Source organism: Chenopodium album, chromosome 4 (genome assembly GCF_948465745.1).
Source record: "Chenopodium album chromosome 4, dcCheAlbu1.1, whole genome shotgun sequence".
NCBI classification, from domain to species: Eukaryota; Viridiplantae; Streptophyta; class Magnoliopsida; order Caryophyllales; family Amaranthaceae; genus Chenopodium; species Chenopodium album.
In genome coordinates, this window is record NC_137837.1 from 560,073 (window position 1) to 583,796 (window position 23,724).

Genomic DNA, 23,724 nt, shown 5'->3' on the forward strand with positions numbered 1-23,724 from the left:
ACAATAATATTGTAGCCATTATACTAGATTAAATCTCAGCCATTTATTAGATTTTGACTAATCCAAACCTTTTATTAGGATGACTTTGTAATTTACAAAATAATTCCAAAAAAAAAAAAAAAAAAACTGCAATACACGTTCATTCAGTTTCTATCCTTCAATGTCCTCAAAAAGAAAAAAAAAATATTCTATCCTTCAATTACTGTACTTTAATTTGCTTTGCTCCATTATTTCATTCATTTGCGATTACTATATTATGAAAATAAATTTATAAATCACAAATCCTCGCACATGGGATGACCGCATCGGATGATGGAAGTTGGGTGATTTATTTTAAAGTATGACCAAGGGCAGTGAGGGCGATCGAAGTGAGAAAAGATGGCATATTTCTGAAACCAGGAGTTAATTTGGGTGATGAATTGATGATGACGAATGTTTAATTTGGGTGGGGGAAAATCCAATTACCCTTTGTTAATTCTTAATTACATAATCAGATCACCATGTTTACAACATGCTTATATGGCTCATGGTTGTATGCATATTTGATGGAGATGTAAAACCATAAATGGCGACAAAACATTTTTTGAAGGAGGAAATACAGTTTTTTATTTTTTATTTTTTTAAAATAAATAAAAATTTTAATGTCAAAACACTACATGGACGGACTAGATTGATTCATAAAATTTAAACGGTCAAGATTGAAAACAATTTCAATGGCTACAATTTTATTGTAGCCATTGAAAAGTCATCCCTTGATATAAATATTGTTTATGCATTATATGTTAACATTCAACTGTGAAAGAGACATTAATAATATAATTAAAAAAAATTATTCAAGTAGTCAATTATGTAGAAATGAAGTCCTATGATTTTGAACACTAAAATGTTGGTTATAAGCTTGTAAATGTCCCAAATATTGGACAAGGTGTCCGCAATTATAGGCAAAATTTAGACAATAATGTGTGTTGGTCCTTTTCATCATGCCATAAGGAGCTGCGCCTAACTTGTGCATAATTATATAACATGACCAAATTCTATTTTCACCAATTCAACTTACATTTCAATAATAAAGTAGTACAAGTAACTTAATAATGTCATTATCACTCACCTTATAATATATATTCCTATCTACACTTTACAATGGAGAAAATGATGTACAGCCAAAACTTGTTTATTCCCTCTTCTTGTACATTAACTCATTTGTAATGTCCAAAAAATTGCATTTTTTCAAATTATATGGAGTCGTGGATAGGTAAAAAAAATAAAGACAATATACACTCTATTAGTCCATTATACTCTTATTTACTATTCGGTCCAAGTAAAAGTATGATGGTGAAAGTGATAAAAACAATAATAAAATAGATTACGAGCCTTTTTTTTCCTAAACATATAAAAATATAGTGTTATTTTCAAACGAAACAAATGTGTAGATATTTTGACATATCAAATGAGCGATCATAAGTGTCACGGTCCAAGTAGAAGTATACCAAAGTAACCAAAACTAAGAAGTTAAGAAAGAATTTGAGAAAATTGGCACAAAGTGACATGTGCATAAACTACAAAAGCCACCTACGTTGAAAGCTGACAATCAAAATCTAGCATGTTACCAAGTCCTAATCCTTTCCTACCACCCCTTATCATCCGCCTTTACATATGCTCTCTCTTTAGTCTATTTTCTTTCTTCAAGACCAACAAGTTAAACAAACTTTCCAGCTTTAACCTACTAAAAACATACGAGTAATTACAATAATAAGATGGATTTCAGAATTTACAAAAGTAGCATAAAATCCTTTTTCCAGCTTATGTCCAACTCATATCCAATACTTCCCCCTTCAATTATGCATTCACAGTTTTTGCCCTGTTATAACTGTCTTCTGTAGAATTAATGAGAATCATCAACATACATTCAAAATTAGGTAATTGCGGATATAATATAGAGAAAATCATAGACAACGTTATCGTAAATAATACTCGTACAAGTAACAATATACTGTACTTGGTATAAATTAATTAAATGATCGTTGGATTGACTACGTTTATTGAGTCTTTGACTAGCGATTAATACGAAATATGGGCAAAAAAAAATCATATAAAATTTGAACAATAATAAGAATGAAAGAATATGATACAAAATGAAGTTGGATGTACTGACTGACTTTACTTTTGCTGTGTCACTAAACACCATAACCCATGCCCCCCCATGTTCATGTTTACATGTTGAACATATACTATCAATTTTCCATACCAAACCCATGTGTGGTTTTACATTCTTTAACCACCACTATTTTCAACTAAAAAACAACTACCCACCCCTAAAAAAATGTTGTTAGCTCACATGATCTGAATGGGAAATTAGAAACCAAAAATAAGAAAGAATGACACCAATAAGTACAATTTCACTGACTCTTGCAATCTTGTGAGCCACGAGGTTGAAAGTCGGAGTTACCTTCAGTTTTTTAGCTCTGATGAGAATTTTCTGTTCAGGTTTTTAGTATTGATCATCGACAGTCCATTGAGTCGAATGAGTCTGCAAACCCTGAGGGTTTGGATGGAATGCTGCCCTGTGTCCTGCTGAATGACATATCGCTGACCATTGTTGAAGTGCCCTCGTTGGCTTGCCATCTTTGCAAAGCTTGGGGAAGACTCATGTGTAGGTCAATGCCATAGGAATCGTCTTCCTCTTGGCTTGAAGGTTTCCACTGCTCAACAAGTGGGCCCAACACGTTTACGGCATGTCCCATGTCGGGTCTCTGATGTGGTTCACGGGCTGTGCAATGGCCTGCCAGCTCAGCAATCCTACAAATGCTCTCAAAGGTTTCATCATCAGGGTCAAGGATGGCATCAATTGACTTTCGGATGTTGTCCTTGTTGATCAAGATTCTGCGGAACCATGTCACCAAATGAGATCTCTCGTCTGGCATTGTCTCATCAAGGGCTTTTCTACCAGTGATAAGCTCCATCAATATAACACCAAATGCATAGACATCAATTTTGGTGGTCACTCTCCCAGTAACTGTTGGAGAAATAAGAGCACAACATGTTAGCATTTATTTCAGAACATAGATGGGTCTACTAAAATGCCCAAACATCAAGTCGACAATCACTTCAATGTAAGCTAATTATGTTAGAAAACCTATCAAGCCTATACTTTCAAACTCTGTTGAAAAAGATAGATGATCAGAAATTACATCATGGGGGTCCTCAAATTGAACTTTTAGGAAACTGGTATTAAAGCATGACCACTAGTAGTATGACTATACAAGAACATACTTAGACTAATAGAGTATTACACACAAGGCACGAAGGCAGTCACTGTAGAGTAATCAAGTTAAGCTGTTCCAACAATCCTACACTGCATCATATGAACTTCACCTTAATGCATTCCTAACATTTTTAACATCTCTAAGCACATTTGCAATCAAACAAAGTAGAGTGCAGCCATGTAGATTCAAATGTAACAGGCATCTGCCAGCGAGAACTCAGGTCTAGAGCTCTAGACCATTACGAGATAGCGCTAAGATAACTTGGAAGCCAACTAATACAATGAACGCCACCCCCAAAACCATAATTTAAATTATTAGGCCCTTGTCATTTAAGACAATAAGTGAGGGACACACTCGAGCACGTGTTCTTAAAACACACAGCAAATACAAGTATGTGAATAGATCTGTACATCTGCTAACCAGCACTGTGCATTATTTCTTTCTTGTAAATGGATTGGATATGAGTCTAACTGGGGTCAAAATGAAGTTTTACCCCTTCAGTAACAAATAATATATTCTGATAGACCTTTGTTCTGGAATTGCAATAACCATATACTTCTCCACAATAAGAAAGAAAGAACGAACAAAAAAAGATTCACAGTTCAAATGTTCAATGAGCCACTGTGATTTATTCACAAATTTCAAGGCACAGGTAAATGTGTGCAGCTTATCATCATATAAGTTTTAATGAACTTTTGTTGATTAGCAAATGTACCAAAAATGTGCAGTATCATTATAAGAACAAACAAGAAAATATGAACAGATGCTTACCAGCATATTCAGGTGCAAGGTAGCCGAATGTTCCGGCTAATCGGGTCTCCACTGAATATTTTCCATCAGGAGCATTCTTTACCAAACCAAAATCTGCAACCTTGGCCCTCATGTCATCTCCCAGCAAGATATTAGAAGGTTTCAAATCTCTGTGAATGAAACTTGTTTGCGCCAAACTATGTAGATACTCAACTCCTCTGGCCACATCCAAAGCTATGGAGACTCTCTGCTTCCAGGTAAGAGGGGGATATCCAAGCTCTTGCCACTCAAACAAATGTTGTCCCAGATGCCCTTGCGGCATGTACTCATATACCAAAAGCCTTTCATGCCCATTGGTGCAGAAACCTAAAAGGGCAACTAAATGCCTGTGCCTAACTTTTGTAAGGACTGCAATTTCAGCTTGAAACTCACTCATCCCTTTGGTGCCCATAGCTGTAGCTTCCATCCTCTTAACGGCAATCTTAGTCCCATCATGGAGCTCCCCTTTGTAAACAACCCCAAATCCTCCACGTCCCAGTATATTATCCTCACTAAAATTGTTTGTAACTTGTCGAAGGACTTGGATTGAGATGGCAACATTCCCGCCTTCAAACACAGGGAAATCACCATGATCACCACTGCTCTGGCTCTGCAACTCACTTGGAACACCAGCATAACCATTTGTTGTCCCCACTACACTGGTCTTTACCATCTCATTATTCCCAGCTTCAGGATTCTGAACCTTCCCAAACTTCCTGTGCTTCTTCTTCATATAGCACTTGTACAACACAAACATCACAACTACAACAAAAACAAGAACCGCAATCACCACACCCACCACCATACCAGCAGAAACTGATGAACCCTTTGATCCCCCATCCGAGCCAGAAGAGGAGCTTCCCCCAGAACCCGGAGAACCAGGTGGAGCAACATCCTTCCCAATATTCTTATTCCCAGAAGTGAGCAAATTCACCCCGGGACTAAAACTTGGAACTTTCCCACTAATGTCATTATTTGTCAAATCAATCTTCTTAAGCTTGGGCAAGGAAGCTAAAGAAGCAGGGATAGTGCCAGTCAGATTATTATTACTCAAATTCAATTCCGTCAACGATGTCAAATTCGCAAATGCCGGGGAAATGGTACCCGAAAACCCTTGTTTCGCAAAATTAACAGAAACTACATGGTGGCTCGAATCACAGGTCACAAAAATCCAGCTATTACAAGCATCATTACCAGTCCAAGCATCAGCTAACTTAATTGGATATCCTAAAGCCCCAGCAATATGAAGCAAAGCAGTAACCTGAGGATCACAATCCCCAGAAACATTCCTACAAAAATGATTATTACCCAACTCTACTACTTTAACAGTCTTAGGAAAATCAGGAAGAGGCCCTTGAATGTTATTGTTATTAATAGTAAAATTCTCCAATTTAGGCAAACTAACAATTGAATGTGGAAGAATCCCAGTAAACTTATTATCCCTAAGTTGAAGATCAAATATCTCAGTACAAGCAGATAAATCAGGAATTGAACCAGTAAATGAATTAGCATGAAGCCATACCTGAGCTAACTGGGTCATACCCGAAACAACATCAATCGGACCCGTTAACAACCCACCAACCTGATTATTAACCCAGAAATTCTGAATAGCAGCCCCGTTTAACGAACCGGGTAAAGACCCACTCAAATTATTATAGCTCAATCTCAAATTCTGCAATCCGGGAAACGACCCGAATACATCTGGAATCGGGCCTTCCATATTTGCATTATTAACATAGAAACTCCCCAAACTTGGAGAATCAGTGAGCTCGGAAGGAAATTGCCATGGCGCAAGGTCTTCATTAAAAGAGAGGGAAAGAGTTTGAAGTGAACTCAACCCAGAAAACGCACCAGATGGAATTGAAGTAAAATTGTTATTATCAAGAAAAACAGTTTGAAGAAGAGAGAGATTAGCTAAAGAAGGCAAAGGGCCGATGAATCCATTGTTTTGAAGAGAAAGAGTGGTGAGTTGAGAGAGGGTATTAATGGAAGAAGGAAGTGTAATTTTCAGAGATAGAGAAGCAAGATTAATGGAGGTAACCCTGTTGCCATTATCACAGTTTACACCCTTCCATTTGCAGAAATCTGTAGCAGAGTCCCAGCCAGAAGGAGGAGATGATCCGAAGGCTTTCAAGAAGTCATCCATGGCGGATTTGTCATCAGCAGAGGAGAGAGAAAGAAGGAGGAAGAAGATGAAGAGGGTAGTTGTGGTTGTTTTCGCCATTGAAGGGGCGCAAAAATGGAGGAGAGAGAAAGTGAGAAGAGAGAGAAAATGGGGGTAATGTTGGTATTAATGGTGGGGTTTTAGGGGGGTGTGAACTGTGAAGGAAGAAAGGAAAGTGAGTTGGAATTTGGATTTTTAGGGTGGACAGCTCTTTGAATGATAGAAGACGCGTAATTAAAAAAAATTAAAGAAATTTTGTTTAATTATTTTGTGTTTCTAAAAATTTGGGATTCCTTTAATTAGAAGTTGTTGTTGGAATTGAGTCAGTGAGGGTATCTTCAATTCTTCATTTGCATCTACCATTACTCCATGAGTTTTATTTACCACGATGTCGAGAATTTTTTATCGTCGAAAAGGTTAAAGGCGGAAATTTTAATATCAGTTTTTTTAAAATTAAGATTTGTTTACCTGATATATTCTTTATGAAATGGATGTTGATAAATAAGAACTTTGTTCATCTCTGGAAATTATGTGGGTGAATTGAATGTCAATCGAGATATTTGCTCTAGGGTTCTAGCAATACTAGAGCCTATACAAATTCTTAACATTTAATTGCAAAAATAAAACACTTTATGCGATGATAAGTTTTAAGAAAATTAAGAGATTATTGACACGTGTCTCGTAGTGTAAGACAAAGATATAAAGAAATGGACTTATTATAAATGTTTCTAAAGTAAAATGGTTAAAGATGTTAAAATGCATAAAATTAAAATAAAAATGTAGAAATGCACTTTTAAACCTATAGAGCAAAATAATCATTCTCTAAATTTATACCGCTGAAGATTCTCATAATTAAGAGATACTTTAAAATCTATACATCAATATAGTCACTGAGTTCTTTTTTGATTCGTTGAATTTATGCTTGTATCTTTAAACAATAATAAACCACTTATATTTATGTGAATATTATCCATATTTGCCTTTTGGGGATTGCACAAATGAAAAAAAAAAGGCATATTAAGCAGTACTTTAAAAAAAAAAGTTGGGCATAATATTATGATAGGTTCAAAACTCATTGCAAGATATATAAAAAGGGTAGGCTATGAAAAACAAACAAAATGGTCCCAATTCCAACTCTCATATTCAAAATTTTGTAATTTAGACAGCTTATTTGAGTTATAAATCAATTTCACAAGGTAGAGACTAAGAATGCCTTTTCATGCATTTGGGTATAAATAAGAAAATGAAAAAAAAGATGTACGATATTTTGATAAAAGAATATTGTTAATATTATAAACTAATAAATACCTTATTTTGACAAAATCAGATAGTGTCTTAATAATTTATTACCTGGATTTAAGAATTATGAGAATTACTCCAATGAAATTAGGGTCATATTTTTATTTCTAAACTTACCTTTTTGTGTTATGCAATAACTTATTCATTGGATATAAAGTACGGATTATTATTTACTACCAATTATTTAAAATTAACAATTTAACATATCATTTTCATTTCTATCCAATATCCATAATTTACTCTTTCAAGGAAATAAATTATTTGGACAAATCCTAGACATATGTGGGTCAAATTAGTCCAAGAACGAAGTTCATGGGCTCGGTTGGGAATACTGTGGGGCCCATACTATAAAATGGGATTTTTCACAAATTTGAGTTCGAAGACAATGACTAAATAATAAAACATGGCGTAATTGGTGTAATTATATTTGTTTTAGAATTTATTCAAATAAAAAAATAATTGTTTTAGAATTGTTAATCCAAAAAAAAAAAAGAGGGTGTTTGAAAGAGACAGTTGTTTATTTTTGCTTATTGCTCCAAATCCAGCGATTGATGACATTAATTGAATGATTAGATTCAACGCTAAAGAATTATCCCCATCCAACTCAATTATTCTTTCCTTTATTTCTGGATAACAGGAATACAACTTTTTCTAATTGTTCCATCAACTGCTCCTATCATTTGTCCACTTGAAAAATCATATCCGATATAGCTCATTTGCAAACAGGTATTAAGACATTTTTGTAAATAGTAATGTCGACTTTTAATTTATTTATCTTATTTTTAAGTACTTCTCTCGTCATTAAGTACATACAAAGTATGTAAGATACTTTAATGATGTAATGGTATTATAAAACATTTTATTTGTACATACAATTATTTTTTAAATGGTACAAATCACGATATGCTAACGTGAGATATAATAGTACCGATGTGGCAAATAATACTTTAATGGTAAACCTTATAAGTTATAATGTTGTAATGTTACACAAAAAAGGTGCCATGCATTTTAAATTTAACTCATAAAACTCTCATAAAATGACCTAGCCTAATATATTTTCGAGTATCCTTTCAAAATGCCTTATACACGAACTTATTTAGCTTTTATACACTATCAACTATAAATAACGAAACTATCATGCTCATTGATTAGCTTTCTCGTGTAAAACACAAGATGTAATGCAAAATTCTGTTAGCATGATAAACCATTTTCCACCCTTTGATGTCATGTATGGTCCTCGTGTCCCCTTGTTGTTTTTGTAACAATGAAAAAAGAAAAGCACATGCCCATATCATATGAATTAATCTACCTTTATACACAAAATTATTGTAACTGGACTATAAATCATTTGATAACAACTTTATAGGACCCATGCACCCATCAACCAATTATCACATCACATAACATTTGATATTTGATAATGATACCTCTTTCGCTCAAATTAAATACTAGTAATAAAAATAAGTTCAATTTGTATCGTATTTAGTTTTTGGGTTATATATATTACCGTGTCACGAATAGCAAAGAATACATACTATGGAGGATAATTTTACAAGAAAAACTCTAATGTTAAGTTTTACGCTGCCAAAAAAATAAATAATGTTTTAATAATTACAAGAATTTTTTATCGTTTATCTACTCTTTAATCCTTTTTTTTTTTGAAGGGACTACTCTTTAATCCCTTCATCCTGCGGAACAGCGTAATCTCCCATTATGTATAAATTTCTTAGATTTTTGTTATTTATAAATTGACGAAGAAAGTTTTTTTTTTTTTTGAAGGGACTACTCTTTAATCCCTTCATCCTGCGTAACAGCGTAATCTCCCATTATGTATAAATTTCTTAGATTTTTGTTATTTATAAATCGAAGAAGAAAGTAAAACTTTGAAAGCTCGTAGTATTTAGTAACTAACATTGAAGTTAGAGTACATGAAGTATTTGTATTAGGCACTCATAGTCCATGTTTTGAAGAAAAAAGGATATAAAATGGGCCACGGCCCAACTTTTAGAAGTTAGTACAAGTACAGTAGCAGAACAATTAGTTGAAGGTCCAAATGGCAGCTAATTTTTCTTCTTCTTTCATAGAATTATTATGTGAAAATGTATCACAATTCATAGCATACATGGAAGTATTAACAAGAACAATTCACATAAATATGATTGAAGTATATAACCAACCTTCCGTCCAAAAAGAAAATGTATGATCAACCCTAAAATCGAATATCCTTAATACATTGCTCCATTGCTGGATATCTACTATGTAGCTAAGGTTAGATACCTGATGGTTAATATGCATCTTTAAATACTAATAGCCTAATAGTATTATGTAGCACAGCATAGACATTAGACATTATGGCTTAAAATTCATCACATCTAATTCAAAAACAGTAATACCCTTCCGTAATATAGAAGAACATGGTAAATAATACTATTAGATGACAACATTGGATACACGAGATTTGGCCCTTAAATAGTCGGAGGTTGTAATAAAGACTACTTTTGAACAAAAATTTGGACTGTTTTTCAACTGTATTATTGCACAATCCAATCAATTTTGGGTGTGTATTGAAGAACCATCAACAATTCAAAATGTCAAAGTACAAGCTACTAGCCCAAGATCACTAATGATTCATCTCAACCAATTAATATTTATACTTCTCTCCTTTTCTTCATTTTAGATAAATTACAAATAATTTCAGTCTCAGGGACCAACTGCTATTATCTGAAGGAAACCACAGTATCTGAAAGTCCGTGATCTGATTTTGGCTATTTGCCAAAGGTTTAACCATATAAAATTCTAAATTTTCCGTGTTAGTGAGTCAAATATTCGAAAACTTGCAAACAAAAAGGGACTGAGCGAGTAACATTAACTAATCTAGTATTATTCAAACCAGTACATAATACAAAGCACATAATATCAAGGCCCTGAAGTTCACTGATGCATGCTTACACAATTGGCCTTTGTAACAAAACACAGCACTTCAACTTTATAATACTGAAACTAAATTCCCTCAAAGCGAAATTGGAAGAGCATTACAGTAATGTCTCACCAACAAATTCACCAAATATATATGGAGCAGAACAATGTTGAAATGTTGAGTTCTAAAATCATCAGCTAACCAGCATAAGACTCCTGCACTGAATATTTCCGTTATTATATACTAAGTACTGACCTTGTCGCGAACCACCCCTATTATATAATGCTTTGCAAGGAAGGCTGATATGAGATCAGAACAAAAATAATGACCAAAACAACTGCAACACCCCATGGTGAACCACCAGCTCGATGAATGTCACCCGGGTTGGACCCTGGCAAGAGGAAGCTTAGGCAGCTCGAGGATGGCATTGTCGAAAGCCAGTGGACTGTAATAATTATGAGAAGAGGAGAGATCATCAGCAAACGCTGCAACAGCTCTGCTGCTGTAACCATCACTGCATCATAGATTATATAACCAAATAAACCACATAACAAAAACATAAATGTCATTAGTACCCAATTCTCTGATGCTCCCATGTTTGATCTTAGGGAAAAAGCCATTGTTTCTTATCCTTCTTTTTTTTGGTGGAGTAGAAAATGTAGCTTAGGATAAAAAGTATAGTAGTACCTCTTCAATTTGTGATGGGATACATCTCAACTTTTTAAGCAAAAATATTGACTTGTATGGCTGGTTTTTTTGTACAAATGATTCCATTTTCTGGATTGTTCTCTGACTAGTACTGTAAAAAAACAAATATAGTGGAGATTTATTTAGCAACTTAGTACAAATTTATGCATGCATTTCTAATAAAAACAAAGAAAACGCCATGTGACATGCAGTATTATAGACCCAAAAAAAGAACTGCAGAATGCAATAAGGAGATTTAAGGGTGACTATGTGACACTCCGTCAAAAGCGGAATAAGCATGGTTCATATGAAAAAAAGATGAGGTGAAATATCACAATTATTTGTACCCGAGTGGTCGTTCTTTTACTAAAATGTCCCTTATCGAAACTTATTGTCCCTTCTCTAAGCTAGTCCGAAAGAACAAGCTTTAACACTTTACCAACTAAATGAACTAGCTTAAAACACTTCATCATATCATCCAATTTGCTGACTACAGTTTCATTCTTAATTGGCCCACAAAAAAAAAAAAAAAAAAAAAAAAAAAAAAAAAAAAAATTGGCCCATCACTGAACTTATAGAAGCTTATTTAGTCGCACTTGAATTTATTAATTCTTTGATGATTAATGAGCTAATGATCTACAAGTAGCTGATGTAGGGAGAGATTAGCAGGCAATGAGAACAGAACTAGCATCATGATCATGATTAGTTCAAGCAGTGGCTCTCTTGCACCTTTATTCTAGATTAAGAATCTCATTTTTTTACAGGTACTAATATACTTCACAGTATATTTTGAGTGATTTAGCATTGATAAAAAACACTAGATATCAAAGCTTTACCCAAGCATATCCACCTAGGAATAAGAGTGATGTAACATTATTTGACATGATAAACAAACTATAATTATCTAATCATGATACATTATTCCCCTTGTGAATGTCAAATTAAAATTACTACAAGCTGATAGCAGAGCAGAAAACGAAAAGAGTCAAAACTTGTAACTATTATGATAAACAAATCATTGACAAATTCTATCACATATATCATCATATATCTAGCTCTTTAGGTACACCCAACGTTTTTTTAAAGCACCACATTCTATAGGCGTGTGTACAAAAAGCGTATTTTTTTCCATATTGTTTTGAAAACTCATATAACATCATAAATAACATATTGCTTATCTCAAATGTAGTATCTAGTGTCTAATTTAGGCAAATAACATTTTCAATGCAGGTATGCAACTACCTTTTTTTTTTCAAGTACGCAATTACTTTCAATTAAGTTAAAGCTCCTAATCATGAAAGATGAAACTGTGTGTGGTATTAGAAACAAGAGATCAAGAAATAATTTAACAGATTTTTCTACGAGGCATTTCATCAAACATGTACCGTGCAACTGTGCAAGTTTAATTAAACCTTTAAGATACCACCAGTCCACCATTACGAAAGTTTCAACCTTTAAAACCAAAATTAAAAATTTAATATAACAAGAAACTTAGGAAAGTGAAAATCAGGGATTTTTGAAATGACCAAAAAACCACCTCATAAAAAAGAGGCAAACAATTTAAATTCCTAATTTGATAAAACAAAAACCCTAAATCCCACTTATTCTTGCAAATCAGAGAGAAAATGGAAGTGGGTGCCAATAGAGAGAACGAGAAGCAGAAGAAGACTGAAAAACCTCCTTATGTCGTTGCCAAAGATGATACCAAGCCTGTTCTTCAAGACCCTGTAAAAATTTTCTCTCTCTCTCTCTCTTTTTCTTTCTTTAATGTAATGTAGTTGGGATTTGATCTCGGGTTTTAGATACCAACCTCGAGACTTTATAAAAATATGTTACGTGCCTAACATCTTATTCTTGTAATTGTAATTTGTAGTTATGGAGTTCGGACCCAACTCAAGCAGAACAAGCAGTGCTGCGGTTGCCACCATTTCCCTTCAGATCAAAATCTTAGCTCAATTTGAGATGTTATGGTGAAATTCATCCATCTGTAAGAGCTTTTTCAAGATTTTTTTACATTTTTTGTAATGGTTCTTTTGTTGGTTTTTGAACTAATGTACAACTGTACAAGAGTATTGCAATATTCATAATAATTGATTGAGTGGAGTTTATGTGCTGATATACCTATGATTATTTTATAAAATTCTTAACAGTCAGAAAGGAAAATGTTATCATATGTTATTCTGCTAGTCTGCTACTGATACCTGGCTTGTTTGATGTATGTTTTGTCCTAATTAATTGAACTTATAACATGACTTCCTCCGTCCCAAAGTAATTGCATCAACAGCACAAACATTGGAGTAGATACATACTACCTCTGTTTCTTATTATGTGCAACAAAATTTTATGTCTCACAAATAATACCCATTTGTTGCACATGATAGGAAACGGAGGTAGTATAAATAACATAGAGATATTGTAGGCTTTGAAACTTAAGGATAGAACCAGTAGTATTAGACATCAACTTAATTACTGTTTAACAAATTAATTGCAATTTTACATTATATAGAGTAAAATTCATCTAGTACAAGCCAATAAATGAATTGTACACTACACATAACTTACGATTTCTAATGTGACCCAAATAATCAGAGTTCACTATATAACACTAGTACATATGATACAATGATCAGGAGTTGTCTTCAACAATTGGAGAAGCTGCCCTGTCATGGATATTTGGAAACTTGGGTGGCAAAGTCATCACAGGCCCATCCAAAGAACCCTCGCTTGCCATTGCTAATGCCAGAGAATAACCTAATGCACGAGCCACAGGAACTGCCACTGCATTACCAACTTGAATATACCTAAAACAAAAACAATGCGAGTATATATTAATGTGGGCATAAAATCAAAACAACCAAAACAAGATCTAAACAAGATTTGTACCTATCTTTAACCCCGCCTTTCAATTGATAATAATCTGGAAAACCTTGTAGTCGAGCATTTTCTCTTATGGTCAGTACTCTGTCTTGTACAGGATGGAGCACAGCCTGGTTATGGGGTTCTGCCCTTGTAACTACAGTAGGAACTGTCTCATCCCACCATAGCCTTGCAAATGGCCTAGTAATTCCAAGATAAAAATATTACACTAAAATTTAAGAAAAATATATATGTTTATTGTATATCGAATTACCCAATAAAGTTCACTTACTTGGAAGATGTTCCCCCAACAAAGGTCATAGCATAATCTGGCACCTGTTAGCAAGCAATAAAATCAAAATGCTTTTCAACAAATTAGTGATGTGATGAAGATAACAAGTAAACTGTGATTCCACAGATAAAGGTGATGATAGTGGAGAAGATCAACACTATAATTTACTTTAGTTAATGTGTTATTTGTTTACTCTTGCAATAGTCCATGATACTAATCATAGTATTGCCAAGGCACAAAGGCAGATTATCTAGTATAAGGTTTATGCAGTCTTGGTGCTAAATAAATAAGGGATCAAAGCTTACCAAGGGTTTCTTCGAGGGTAAATATTCCCTCTCAACATCAGGATCCCATTCTACCTTGTTATCAGAACGAACACGCACTCCTGGTAGATCTCGAAAGTTTGCTCCCTGAGCAAAAAGACACTTATTAAGTCCAACACCAAAGTGGAAAAGAAGCAAGTAGTCAAGTAAAATATGATGATTACCTTTTTCTTAGGAATCCGACAAACCCTCTGGTAATCATCAACATTCAAGTTAAGGGGCCGGTGGTCATAGAGTTTGGATATAAACTCTGAGCCATCTCTAGAACCAAGCATAGCTGCAACATAAGAGGGACATGATCTCAAAAAGTGAGGGTAAACAGATTTCCCTACAACAAACGGTTACAACAATGGTCCAAAAATAGACAAGACCGTCAAAAAGAACTAAAAACTCAGATAATTACCATCCTTTGTCATCCTAATGAAGCGTTGAAACTCTGTTTTTGGAGAACAGCTATATGGTATCTCATCTCGACTCTCAGAATTGGTTACCTGCATTGCCATGACAAAGACATAAAGACCACAAAATTGACAATTTGGTACGTAAAAAGTAGAATAAACCACCACAGAAACCTGATATACTCAGAGAACTCTCAATCACATACCTCAGGCATATCAGAGATAGCATCGCCAAGAAAAAGTTTGTTCTCTAATTGAACAGTATGTCCCTCATTATAAGCGACTGTATTTATCTACAATATAAATCAGACATTGTCAGTCTTTCGATACTATATTGTGTGAATCAGATTTGTCAGTCTATCGAGACTATATAGTGTGAATCAGATAAATAGGGAACAATGATTCAATTTCATACCTCAAACTCAGTTGGAATAACACCTCTCAGCACAAGGTCATGTGTTGGTAATGGATATTGTGGCAATTTCTGCATAGAACAAATAGATTAGCTATTAAATATAACATGAATTAAACAAGCAGCAATGGCTAGACCAGGAAAGAAACACTTATGAGCTTTATAACATTATGACATAAACAACTTATTTACATTATTTGGTGGAACGAAATCAAGTTCAAATCAAGCTATCTATCAATAAAACAGAACCAATTCCAAGTTTAGAGAGTTAACTTCTACGGAAATTAATGCAAAAGATTTTTAAAAAACAAACAAAAATCCCAACTGATATATCCCATGCACAAGTAATTATATAAAGAGCTCAAGCTAAAGTTCCATAAAGTCCAAGTAAATAAGAGATAAGAACCCAACGTCTATATATAGTATTTAATACCCAAAAAAAAGAAAAGGTTTACCATATGGTTACCCCATTCTTCAGTGTATAAAGAGCCAAAAAAAGGAGAAGAAAAAGAGAAAAACAATCCATGGCTAGTTTAATGCAGATTACAACATGAATCATTCATATACGGGAAGTTGGGAACCATATCCCTTGATTGACTTTTGAGTTATATAAACATTCCTTTCATACCAAGCACAAGCTAAATGATTCAGCTATTAGTATGCAAGGAGCTCAGGGTTTAAAGATATAATGATACTGTATGATGTGGTATGCATGTTAACTAAAGCATAGATACTACACATGCAACCTAAGTAACTAAACAATAAACCATTAAAATCTTACCTCTGAAGGCTGAGCACCCCATATAAAAACACGCATACGAAACTGGGGTAGTCCATAAGCACCAGCTGCCATCATTCCCATTCGTGCTTGATAATTCATATCAACTAACCTCCCAAGAGCATATCTACCCAAAAAACCCTTAGAGAACTTAACCAAGTCAACAACATTCTCCATCAGTGCATATTTCGGCTTCAAATAGTTTACAACATCCATGTAAACAACAAGCTGTTCGTTTTTAGGGTCAGCAAGTGGATTTTCAGCGTTTCTAAACCGATTGAATCCGCTTATGCCTTGGCATGGAGGTCCACCACATACAACATCAACATCACCCTATAAAACATTATAAATGAGTAATAGCAAGTCCTGATCTTAAGAATGGACTGCAGCAGCTGATAAAGACCCATTCAGCTTACCGGGAAAGGCAGAAGTTTTTCAGTGTATCCCTTCTTCACAAAATCTCCAATCTTCTCACGACAATTACTGGTTCAAGAAATCTTTTAGAAATGATCTACATCTGAAACTACAATTGCAAAGCAAATCAGATTTCTTACCTTAACCCCTCCAAAGGTTCCCAGGTGTCATCCTTCTCTCCGTATCCCTTCCAACGGACCTATTGATTTTGGGAAGGAAATTAAATCATGAGCTTATAGCACAACAGCAAGAGCCAAAATTGGGAAATTCACACTGAACTTGAAACCAAGTTTTCCTATCCATAGGTGCAACATGCATCATCAATTAACTAGCTTCCTTACTGTTTTTGAATTTTCTACAAGCATAATTCACTTATTTATTAGAAATGGTTGCTCCTAGAATTATTAATCCAATTTCACCTAGGATGCTTACATATATGGTAAAGATTTTGTGAATAGCAGCATATACATGTATATATATCATCAGAAGAAAGATTGCTTAAAGCCATTATAATTGACAATCATAATTGCCAAGGTAGATCTAAAATTAACTAATTAATGACTTAATGTATTATACTATTGTAGTAATGTTTTACATTTACTTGAAGATATTAACAATACAAGAATAATAATACTAGTACGTAATAAAGACTATTTAAAATATATATGGAAAAAAAAAAGGGGGAGGATAAGGAAACTACATGCAAGCCCTTGTATTCCGAATTCAAAATGCCCAAGACAGCTAATACTACCCAACCACAAATTATGTGTGATCACTGCAAATTTAAATGCATGCCCTTTAGCTACGTTGAAAAAAAAATCTACTTGTTATTTCAAGCATACAATACCTTGAAGTAAAGCCCCGGTTTGTCACAGTCTTTGGGATCACCGTAACAAATCCCAAGAACTTTTTCAACTTCAAATACTTCTTCATCATCCAGATTATCATCTTCATTGGCATCATCCTCAGCATTGTCATCGTCCTCCTCAACCATTGAATCAAATATTTTATGTGTGGTTTCACTTTGAATCAAGCCAAAGGATGCACATATCTTTGGCCACTCTTTAAGCAAGGTCAAAAAGTCACCAACAGACTCATTTCGCACCTGTGTTTAAAGAGCACATGATTTATTAAAAGAGTGTTTAAGACCAGTAGGCTACAACTCTACAGTCTGGAAACAATAACAGCAGCAACAACCACAATTATAATCATAAATAATTATAGCATGCATTACATTGGTTTCCGGATGATTGAGCGCTAGACTCTGACATGCAAATTGATTGACATCAACAGCCCACCTCTGTACAAACAAAAAAGCCATTAGCAATTTAGCAGCCTGCAGACTGTATATCACAATAAAAACATCAAATCAAAAGATCCACTGACCGTTACAAGGTTAGACCCATGCAAGTTAGCACCCAGGCACAAACCAGTAGACATTGCACCACACCCACAGTAGAGATCTAATACAGTTATTTCTGAATTGCGTGATTCATTCCCTTGAGTAGGCTCATCAGAATCAGACTTCGCATCACCAACTGCTCCATTAACCTCCATATCACTTGAAATAGTAGATTGTGATTCACTTCCAGGACTAGCAGTTTCTGTATGGAAGTAAGGGTCAGATTCTTAAGTGTGTCCAGGCTAGCATTTCACAAAAACATTAAAGCTCGTTGACATACCAGCTGGTGGTATTATATATGTGGAGTATGGTAGCAAGTACTTCATATCATAATAATAATCACATTCTGGGATTGCTGACAATTTTGAATCAACATCTAACTGCCATCAAGTTAAAGCAGATTTTTAGAAATGTTTCCAAAAGGCTAGTAATAAAACTCATGTTTCATTAAAGAAAGGATCATTCAGGAAACTTACATTGGGAGTAACCCTGACAATGTTAATTTTTTCAAGCAGGCAGTCCAATGGATTATCATCCATGATTTCTGAAGCAAACACACGCTTTGCCTCCCTTAGAGTAATACTCCCTTTCATAACCTACACATTGTAAAATAAAGGCAATACAGAATTAATGAGAAGCTTTATGATAATACAGGTAAGCATGCCTGCATAAGCATTAGAGAAATTTGAGTCTTTACACTTACCGTGTCTACTGATCTGTAATACCATTGTGCCCTGAAATATGGCAAGCCATCAACCCCCTCGAACATTTCAAGAATCTTACAAATGTATGGTGGTTTACCATCTTCGGACTGAACACAAAATTCAATAGTTTAGCTAGGTTACAGAGATAGCTTTAAACCGAATCCAGCAGTATTTCACTAAATTTAAGGCTTGATGAGTAACAAATTTGCAAACAGCTTTCCATATATATGGTTAATCCTAATCAAAGGATTCAATTTACTTGGATAATAATGCTTGCTCTCTTATATAGCGTTGTTGCTCCATAAGAGATTTTGAACACTCGTGTTACATAATTAATAATAAACCATTAAACACGTCTTTTGATCAATAACATTAAATACTAAGCAACAAATTTAACATCATGTAGTCGTTTAGACTCTTGAAAATTATTGGTTTCCAAGTCAAATTTACCTATATACTAATGCTTGCTCCCTTATTTAGAGCTTTTGCTCACACAAGATTATAAGTGTTAACAACCAAAAATTCATAGTAATCAACCATAGAGCATACATAATCTTTCAAGCAATAACATTGAATACTTAACATCAGATTTAATAATGTGTACACTCTTCAAAATCATGACACTTAAATTGTACACTCATTTAATCATAAATCACAAGCAACACACTAAGATTTTCAAGTAAAACCAAACCTTTGCCATAGTCTCATTAAAATCATCCATCATCCAAATTATACATATTACATACTACCATAAACCCTTCATTTTTACACACCTTACATGCTTAACAACACCGAATTACACTAAACAAGGACAAGAAATTAGGGCCTAACCTGAACATGAGCGTTATCATTCAACTCAAAGATCTTAAAACCATCAACCTCAGCCTTCAAGTAATGACACTTTGCTCGAATTAACTCATCATCGTCATCATCAGAACTGCAATTAATTACAATAATTCATTGAAAAACTTCAATTGTTTTCGTCATTTTCACCCAAATTAACACAGATACACAACAACATAAACAACAAAATCACTCAAATTGATAAACAACAGCAGCAAACAAACAACAATCAACAAAATCATCCAAACTAACACTGACAAAAAACAACGACAAAATCGGTAAAAAAAATTATCTTACGTTTTCGATTTCTTTGCTCCTTGTTCCACCTGATCATCAAAAAAACACAACAAACAATTAAAGAAATATAATCAAGGAAAATCAACCATAAATCTGGAGAATTACAGCAAATTAAAAAAACCTTAGCAGAGTAACGATGAGGCCAACGAAGCTTGGCTTCATCGGCGGGAACAGGATCTCCGAGGAATCTACAATCCAACTCCTCATTCTTAACCAATTTCCGAGAATTTTTCCGGCCAGAATTCGTCGGAGATTCAACCATCTCTTCAACCCCCGCTTCCACCTCTTCATCTACAGGAATGCTAGCCTCAGAACTCTCAGTTTTGACATTGTTAACAACCTCTTCTACCTTCTCAACCACCTCCACCTTCTGCTTCTTCGAACAAGTCGAAGCAGACGAAGGAGAAGAAGCAGGCTTCTTCTTGGCTGACTTACGCTTCGGCATTGTTGATTGATGAGAGAGAAAGTGAGGAGAGAGAAAATGGAGGAGAGAGAAACTGAGGAAAGAGAGAGAGAGGTGGCGGCGAAGAGAAAAGGAGAAGAATTGAAAGAGAAGGGTTTATAATATTATATGGAGTAGGAGAGAGAGAGTGAACGGATTGAAGCGGGAAATTGTCGGAAAATTTGGAATAGTGAAATAAAAAAGGGGGAAGTACAAAACCAAAATGAAATAAATGAATAAAATAATGAAAGAGATCGGGGATTATGGGTGTGCGGGTTTTTCAAGGGGAAATATTTCGGTTTTTGAAGGCGGGGAAGTTTGAATTTTGAACCGTTGCTTAGCTTCAATCACTTTAGCTTCCTGCTTGCTGCTGCTCTATGGAGTTCTGGGATTAGGTATGGGCTAGTGCTAAAGGCGTTCGTCGCGGAACCATTAGATCTTCATAAAGGCATACTTTTAACTCTTCAAAAGGGTATCCAACTATCCACGACATTCAAATTTAAGGCGATGATTTACTAGTTATCAAGGCAATTATGGGTGAATGACATTTCCATAGACAAATCCAAATTAAAATATCATTGAAGTCACGCGTATCCTTTTGTCAAAGTTCAATAACTGAACTGTCAGTCACGTGTTCAAGGAAATAAATCGTGCAGCGGGTTGAATATCTAATGTAGGACATTTTGTAGTAGTAGATTCCATGGTAATCAACTAATCAATTATTATACTTGTTTAGGTCTAGCTTTTAATCTTCAAACTGCCACGTTAGGAGTTTCCCTCGTGAGGAGAGTATCCTAATATTCTTTCTTCTTACATTCAATAGTTACGGGTCGTTATGTGCCTTATATGGATATTGTCGTATAAGATGACATTAATTATAAATTGTATATTACTTGTATACTGTATATCTTTAGCTTATACTCCGTAAATAGTTGTGAATTTTTCACTATATAAAAAATGAACCATAACTTTTCCTCTTTCTCCTAAACCTTAGCCTCCGTTGTTAATTTTTAAGGGGATTCCATCGAAGCTTATTAGTGGAATGCCCCAACCTAAGTCTTTTTTTTTCTTTTTGTTTATTTTTAGCTTATAATAATGGTTTCTTTGCTCGAGAGGAATCTGTCTCCCTCGAAAGAAGAGTATTTCTCCTTCAAAAGACAAATGTTTCTCGAGCTCTTTCGAAAGACAAGGTGTTATCTACACTACGATTGATATTGATTACTCAGATTCATGATACAAAATTATCACAAGAATTTTCTTCCTCCAAGAATTACGAAACGACGACAGATCCACTCAGATAGCTATATTGTATGAGACAACGAATCAAGAATATGTTGAATTGTTATATATATGTATTTGGATTCTCAATCCTTCGCTGATTAATCCTTGTTTGATTTTGTTAAATTTATTTTCTTTGTCGTTGATACCAATTCTAAATGTCATTTGACTTTTTTCAATAGAAATTGGAGTTCTTTAAGAAAAAAAAAATTATAAGATATTATCTTTATTCCAAAATAATATTCGGCACATTTGTCAATATAGTATTTTGACCTTAAATATAAATAATTAAATATAAATAACAAAAATTTTGATTTAATAAAAACAATATATTTATACGAAGTACTTAAATGGATATAGTGAATAAAGTTACAATGTGTCTATTATTCTAGAATAATAGGTTAATATATGTGCTTCATCTTTAGAATTATCTTTGTAAAATAGAAGCAGTGGATCATGAGTTTTCTACATTGTTGTATCTACCATCTTCTAGTCATGTCTTTCCCTCACCATCTTCAACTATATATACTTATATTACGCATTCAATCGCATACATACACACACATAAGAAGTCACACCCAAATAAACCTTGCTATATAGCAGTCTTCTTTGTAATCCAACAACCATTCATCTTTCACTTTGGGAAATTAAATTACAATAAAGAAAATCAATAGATTAGCAAATGAAAATATTGATTTTTAAAAACAATTAAATCACATCATTATTCTTCACTAATAATTCACTAATCACTACTCCAGAGTAAACGACAAATATATTTACCTAAATAATAATTCATCAATAAATCAATTTTGTTTAAAACCCAAATTCCAAAAAATGAAAAAAAAAATCTAAATAATTGTCAAAGAAAATGCAATAATCATCATAATAATCTAACCAGGTTAATAATTACAACTAAAACCTTACTCATTGAGAAAGTTAATAAACAATTAACTACATTAGTAATTATATATATATATATATATATATTTGAAACCACATTAGTAATTATATTTTGATTTATGAACTAAATTAATTTTCCAATACATTCACATCGTAGCTACATTTTAGGTACAAACTAGTTTTTGGCCCGTACGATATCCCGGGTCATTGCTTGTATTTTGATTATAGTAATTTTGTTTAAAAAAAATTTGCCAATTTGATTAAATATTAGAGGAAGGCAACTAAAAAATTCTATGATGGGAATATTTGATACCCATTAATAGTTACAAAATTTCAATGGGGAATCAAAGTTGAAATTAAAAAAAAAATGAATTTATGTTTGCTTATTAATTGAAATAATATAATAATATATTGAGTAGTTAATACAAAATTGCAAAATAAGAAGTGTTACGCCAATTAGAAAGCTATAATGTGTAGTTTTAATCCATTTTATTAAGAACAATAAGTATTAAGAGCCATAGTTTGATGGTAAATGTCTTAAATTTAATGGTTCAAATTCTAACTCAATCATAAATTTGCATTATTACATTGATTTTTAATATTTAGTATAGATGAAAAGGTTGAGGAAGTAAAATTGGAGGGTTGTGAGACAAATGCAAATGTCTCACAATTATTAAAATAACATAAAAGTAAAAAAAAGAAGAGAGATAGGAAGAGTGAAATAGGTGGTGTGAGCTCCACTAAAACTTTTTAGAAATGGTTTCACGTGCAAAAACGACAAAAAAAAGGGACCACAACTACTAAAAGTATATTTTGTATCACTGAGGATTTTTATAAGTACCACTAAAACCGCACTAAGTACTACTGAGAGTGTATTTTGTACCACTGAGCTGTAATAGTATTATTTGATAGCCTAATTAGACATTTGAACCTTTTTTAAATACCACTAAAATTATATTTTGTACCACTGAGAGTGTATTTTGTACCGCTGAATCTAAAATGACAAAAGTTAATTCCCGCATGAAATGACCAATCTACCCTTACGAGACACTTCTAAATCTCTCTCAACCCTCCATTTAGATAACCCCTGAATAGGCCTTCATGTCACTGCTTATGTGGCGCCAAATACATTAAATGAAGGGTGACACGTGATGATACCATGTTATTTCTTTGAGTTTTTAAAATATTATAGATAGATTGATCATTCCGATATTCTACAAACAAGATTTATGCGGTCAAAAATGGTGGAAAATTCTAATACTTTTT

General features: G+C 33.8%; 2 protein-coding genes and 2 long non-coding RNA genes across 4 annotated transcripts; 1 reads left to right on the top strand and 3 right to left on the bottom strand.

The window, feature by feature from the left end:
- Positions 1 to 2,085: 2,085 nt before the first annotated feature.
- LOC145628375 (receptor-like kinase TMK4) lies at positions 2,086 to 6,371 on the bottom strand. Its single transcript, XM_081680666.1, has 2 exons — positions 4,035 to 6,371; positions 2,086 to 3,013 (listed from the first exon to the last, which is right to left on the bottom strand). Exons 1-2 carry the CDS (start codon positions 6,274 to 6,276, stop codon positions 2,499 to 2,501), a joined length of 2,757 nt encoding a protein of 918 aa, XP_081536792.1. The 5' UTR covers positions 6,277 to 6,371; the 3' UTR covers positions 2,086 to 2,498.
- A 4,004-nt stretch (positions 6,372 to 10,375) lies between these two features.
- Positions 10,376 to 12,922, bottom strand: LOC145626228 (uncharacterized). The gene is made up of 2 exons (XR_014110974.1): positions 12,797 to 12,922; positions 10,376 to 11,231 (listed from the first exon to the last, which is right to left on the bottom strand). It is a non-coding gene; the product is annotated as an uncharacterized LOC145626228 (long non-coding RNA).
- Positions 12,493 to 13,235, top strand: LOC145626229 (uncharacterized). Its single transcript, XR_014110975.1, has 2 exons — positions 12,493 to 12,846; positions 12,993 to 13,235. It is a non-coding gene; the product is annotated as an uncharacterized LOC145626229 (long non-coding RNA).
- A 334-nt stretch (positions 13,236 to 13,569) lies between these two features.
- LOC145628376 (DNA (cytosine-5)-methyltransferase CMT3-like) lies at positions 13,570 to 20,431 on the bottom strand. Its single transcript, XM_081680667.1, has 20 exons — positions 19,960 to 20,431; positions 19,839 to 19,867; positions 19,530 to 19,635; positions 18,698 to 18,805; positions 18,471 to 18,590; positions 18,275 to 18,374; positions 17,979 to 18,196; positions 17,827 to 17,892; positions 17,440 to 17,697; positions 16,733 to 16,791; positions 16,595 to 16,661; positions 16,182 to 16,511; positions 15,404 to 15,472; positions 15,195 to 15,281; positions 14,994 to 15,081; positions 14,755 to 14,867; positions 14,573 to 14,677; positions 14,268 to 14,311; positions 14,003 to 14,176; positions 13,570 to 13,920 (listed from the first exon to the last, which is right to left on the bottom strand). Exons 1-20 carry the CDS (start codon positions 20,281 to 20,283, stop codon positions 13,746 to 13,748), a joined length of 2,640 nt encoding a protein of 879 aa, XP_081536793.1. The 5' UTR covers positions 20,284 to 20,431; the 3' UTR covers positions 13,570 to 13,745.
- Between the last annotated feature and the right edge of the window lie 3,293 nt (positions 20,432 to 23,724).

Bases quoted from the DNA above. Each gene is read 5' to 3' on its own strand.
- LOC145628375 (XM_081680666.1), bottom strand. From the start codon at position 6,276: ATGGCGAAAACAACCACAACTACCCTCTTCATCTTCTTCCTCCTTCTT. The intron at 3,014-4,034 runs GTAAGCATCTGT...TTTCTCCAACAG, and splicing joins CCTTGCACCTGAATATGCTG to TTACTGGGAGAGTGACCACC.
- LOC145628376 (XM_081680667.1), bottom strand. From the start codon at position 20,283: ATGCCGAAGCGTAAGTCAGCCAAGAAGAAGCCTGCTTCTTCTCCTTCG. The intron at 16,792-17,439 runs GTATTGTATGCT...CAAAATCAATAG, and splicing joins AACCGGGGCTTTACTTCAAG to GTCCGTTGGAAGGGATACGG. The intron at 13,921-14,002 runs GTACAAATCTTG...TTTTTGTTTTAG, and splicing joins AAAGGCGGGGTTAAAGATAG to GTATATTCAAGTTGGTAATG.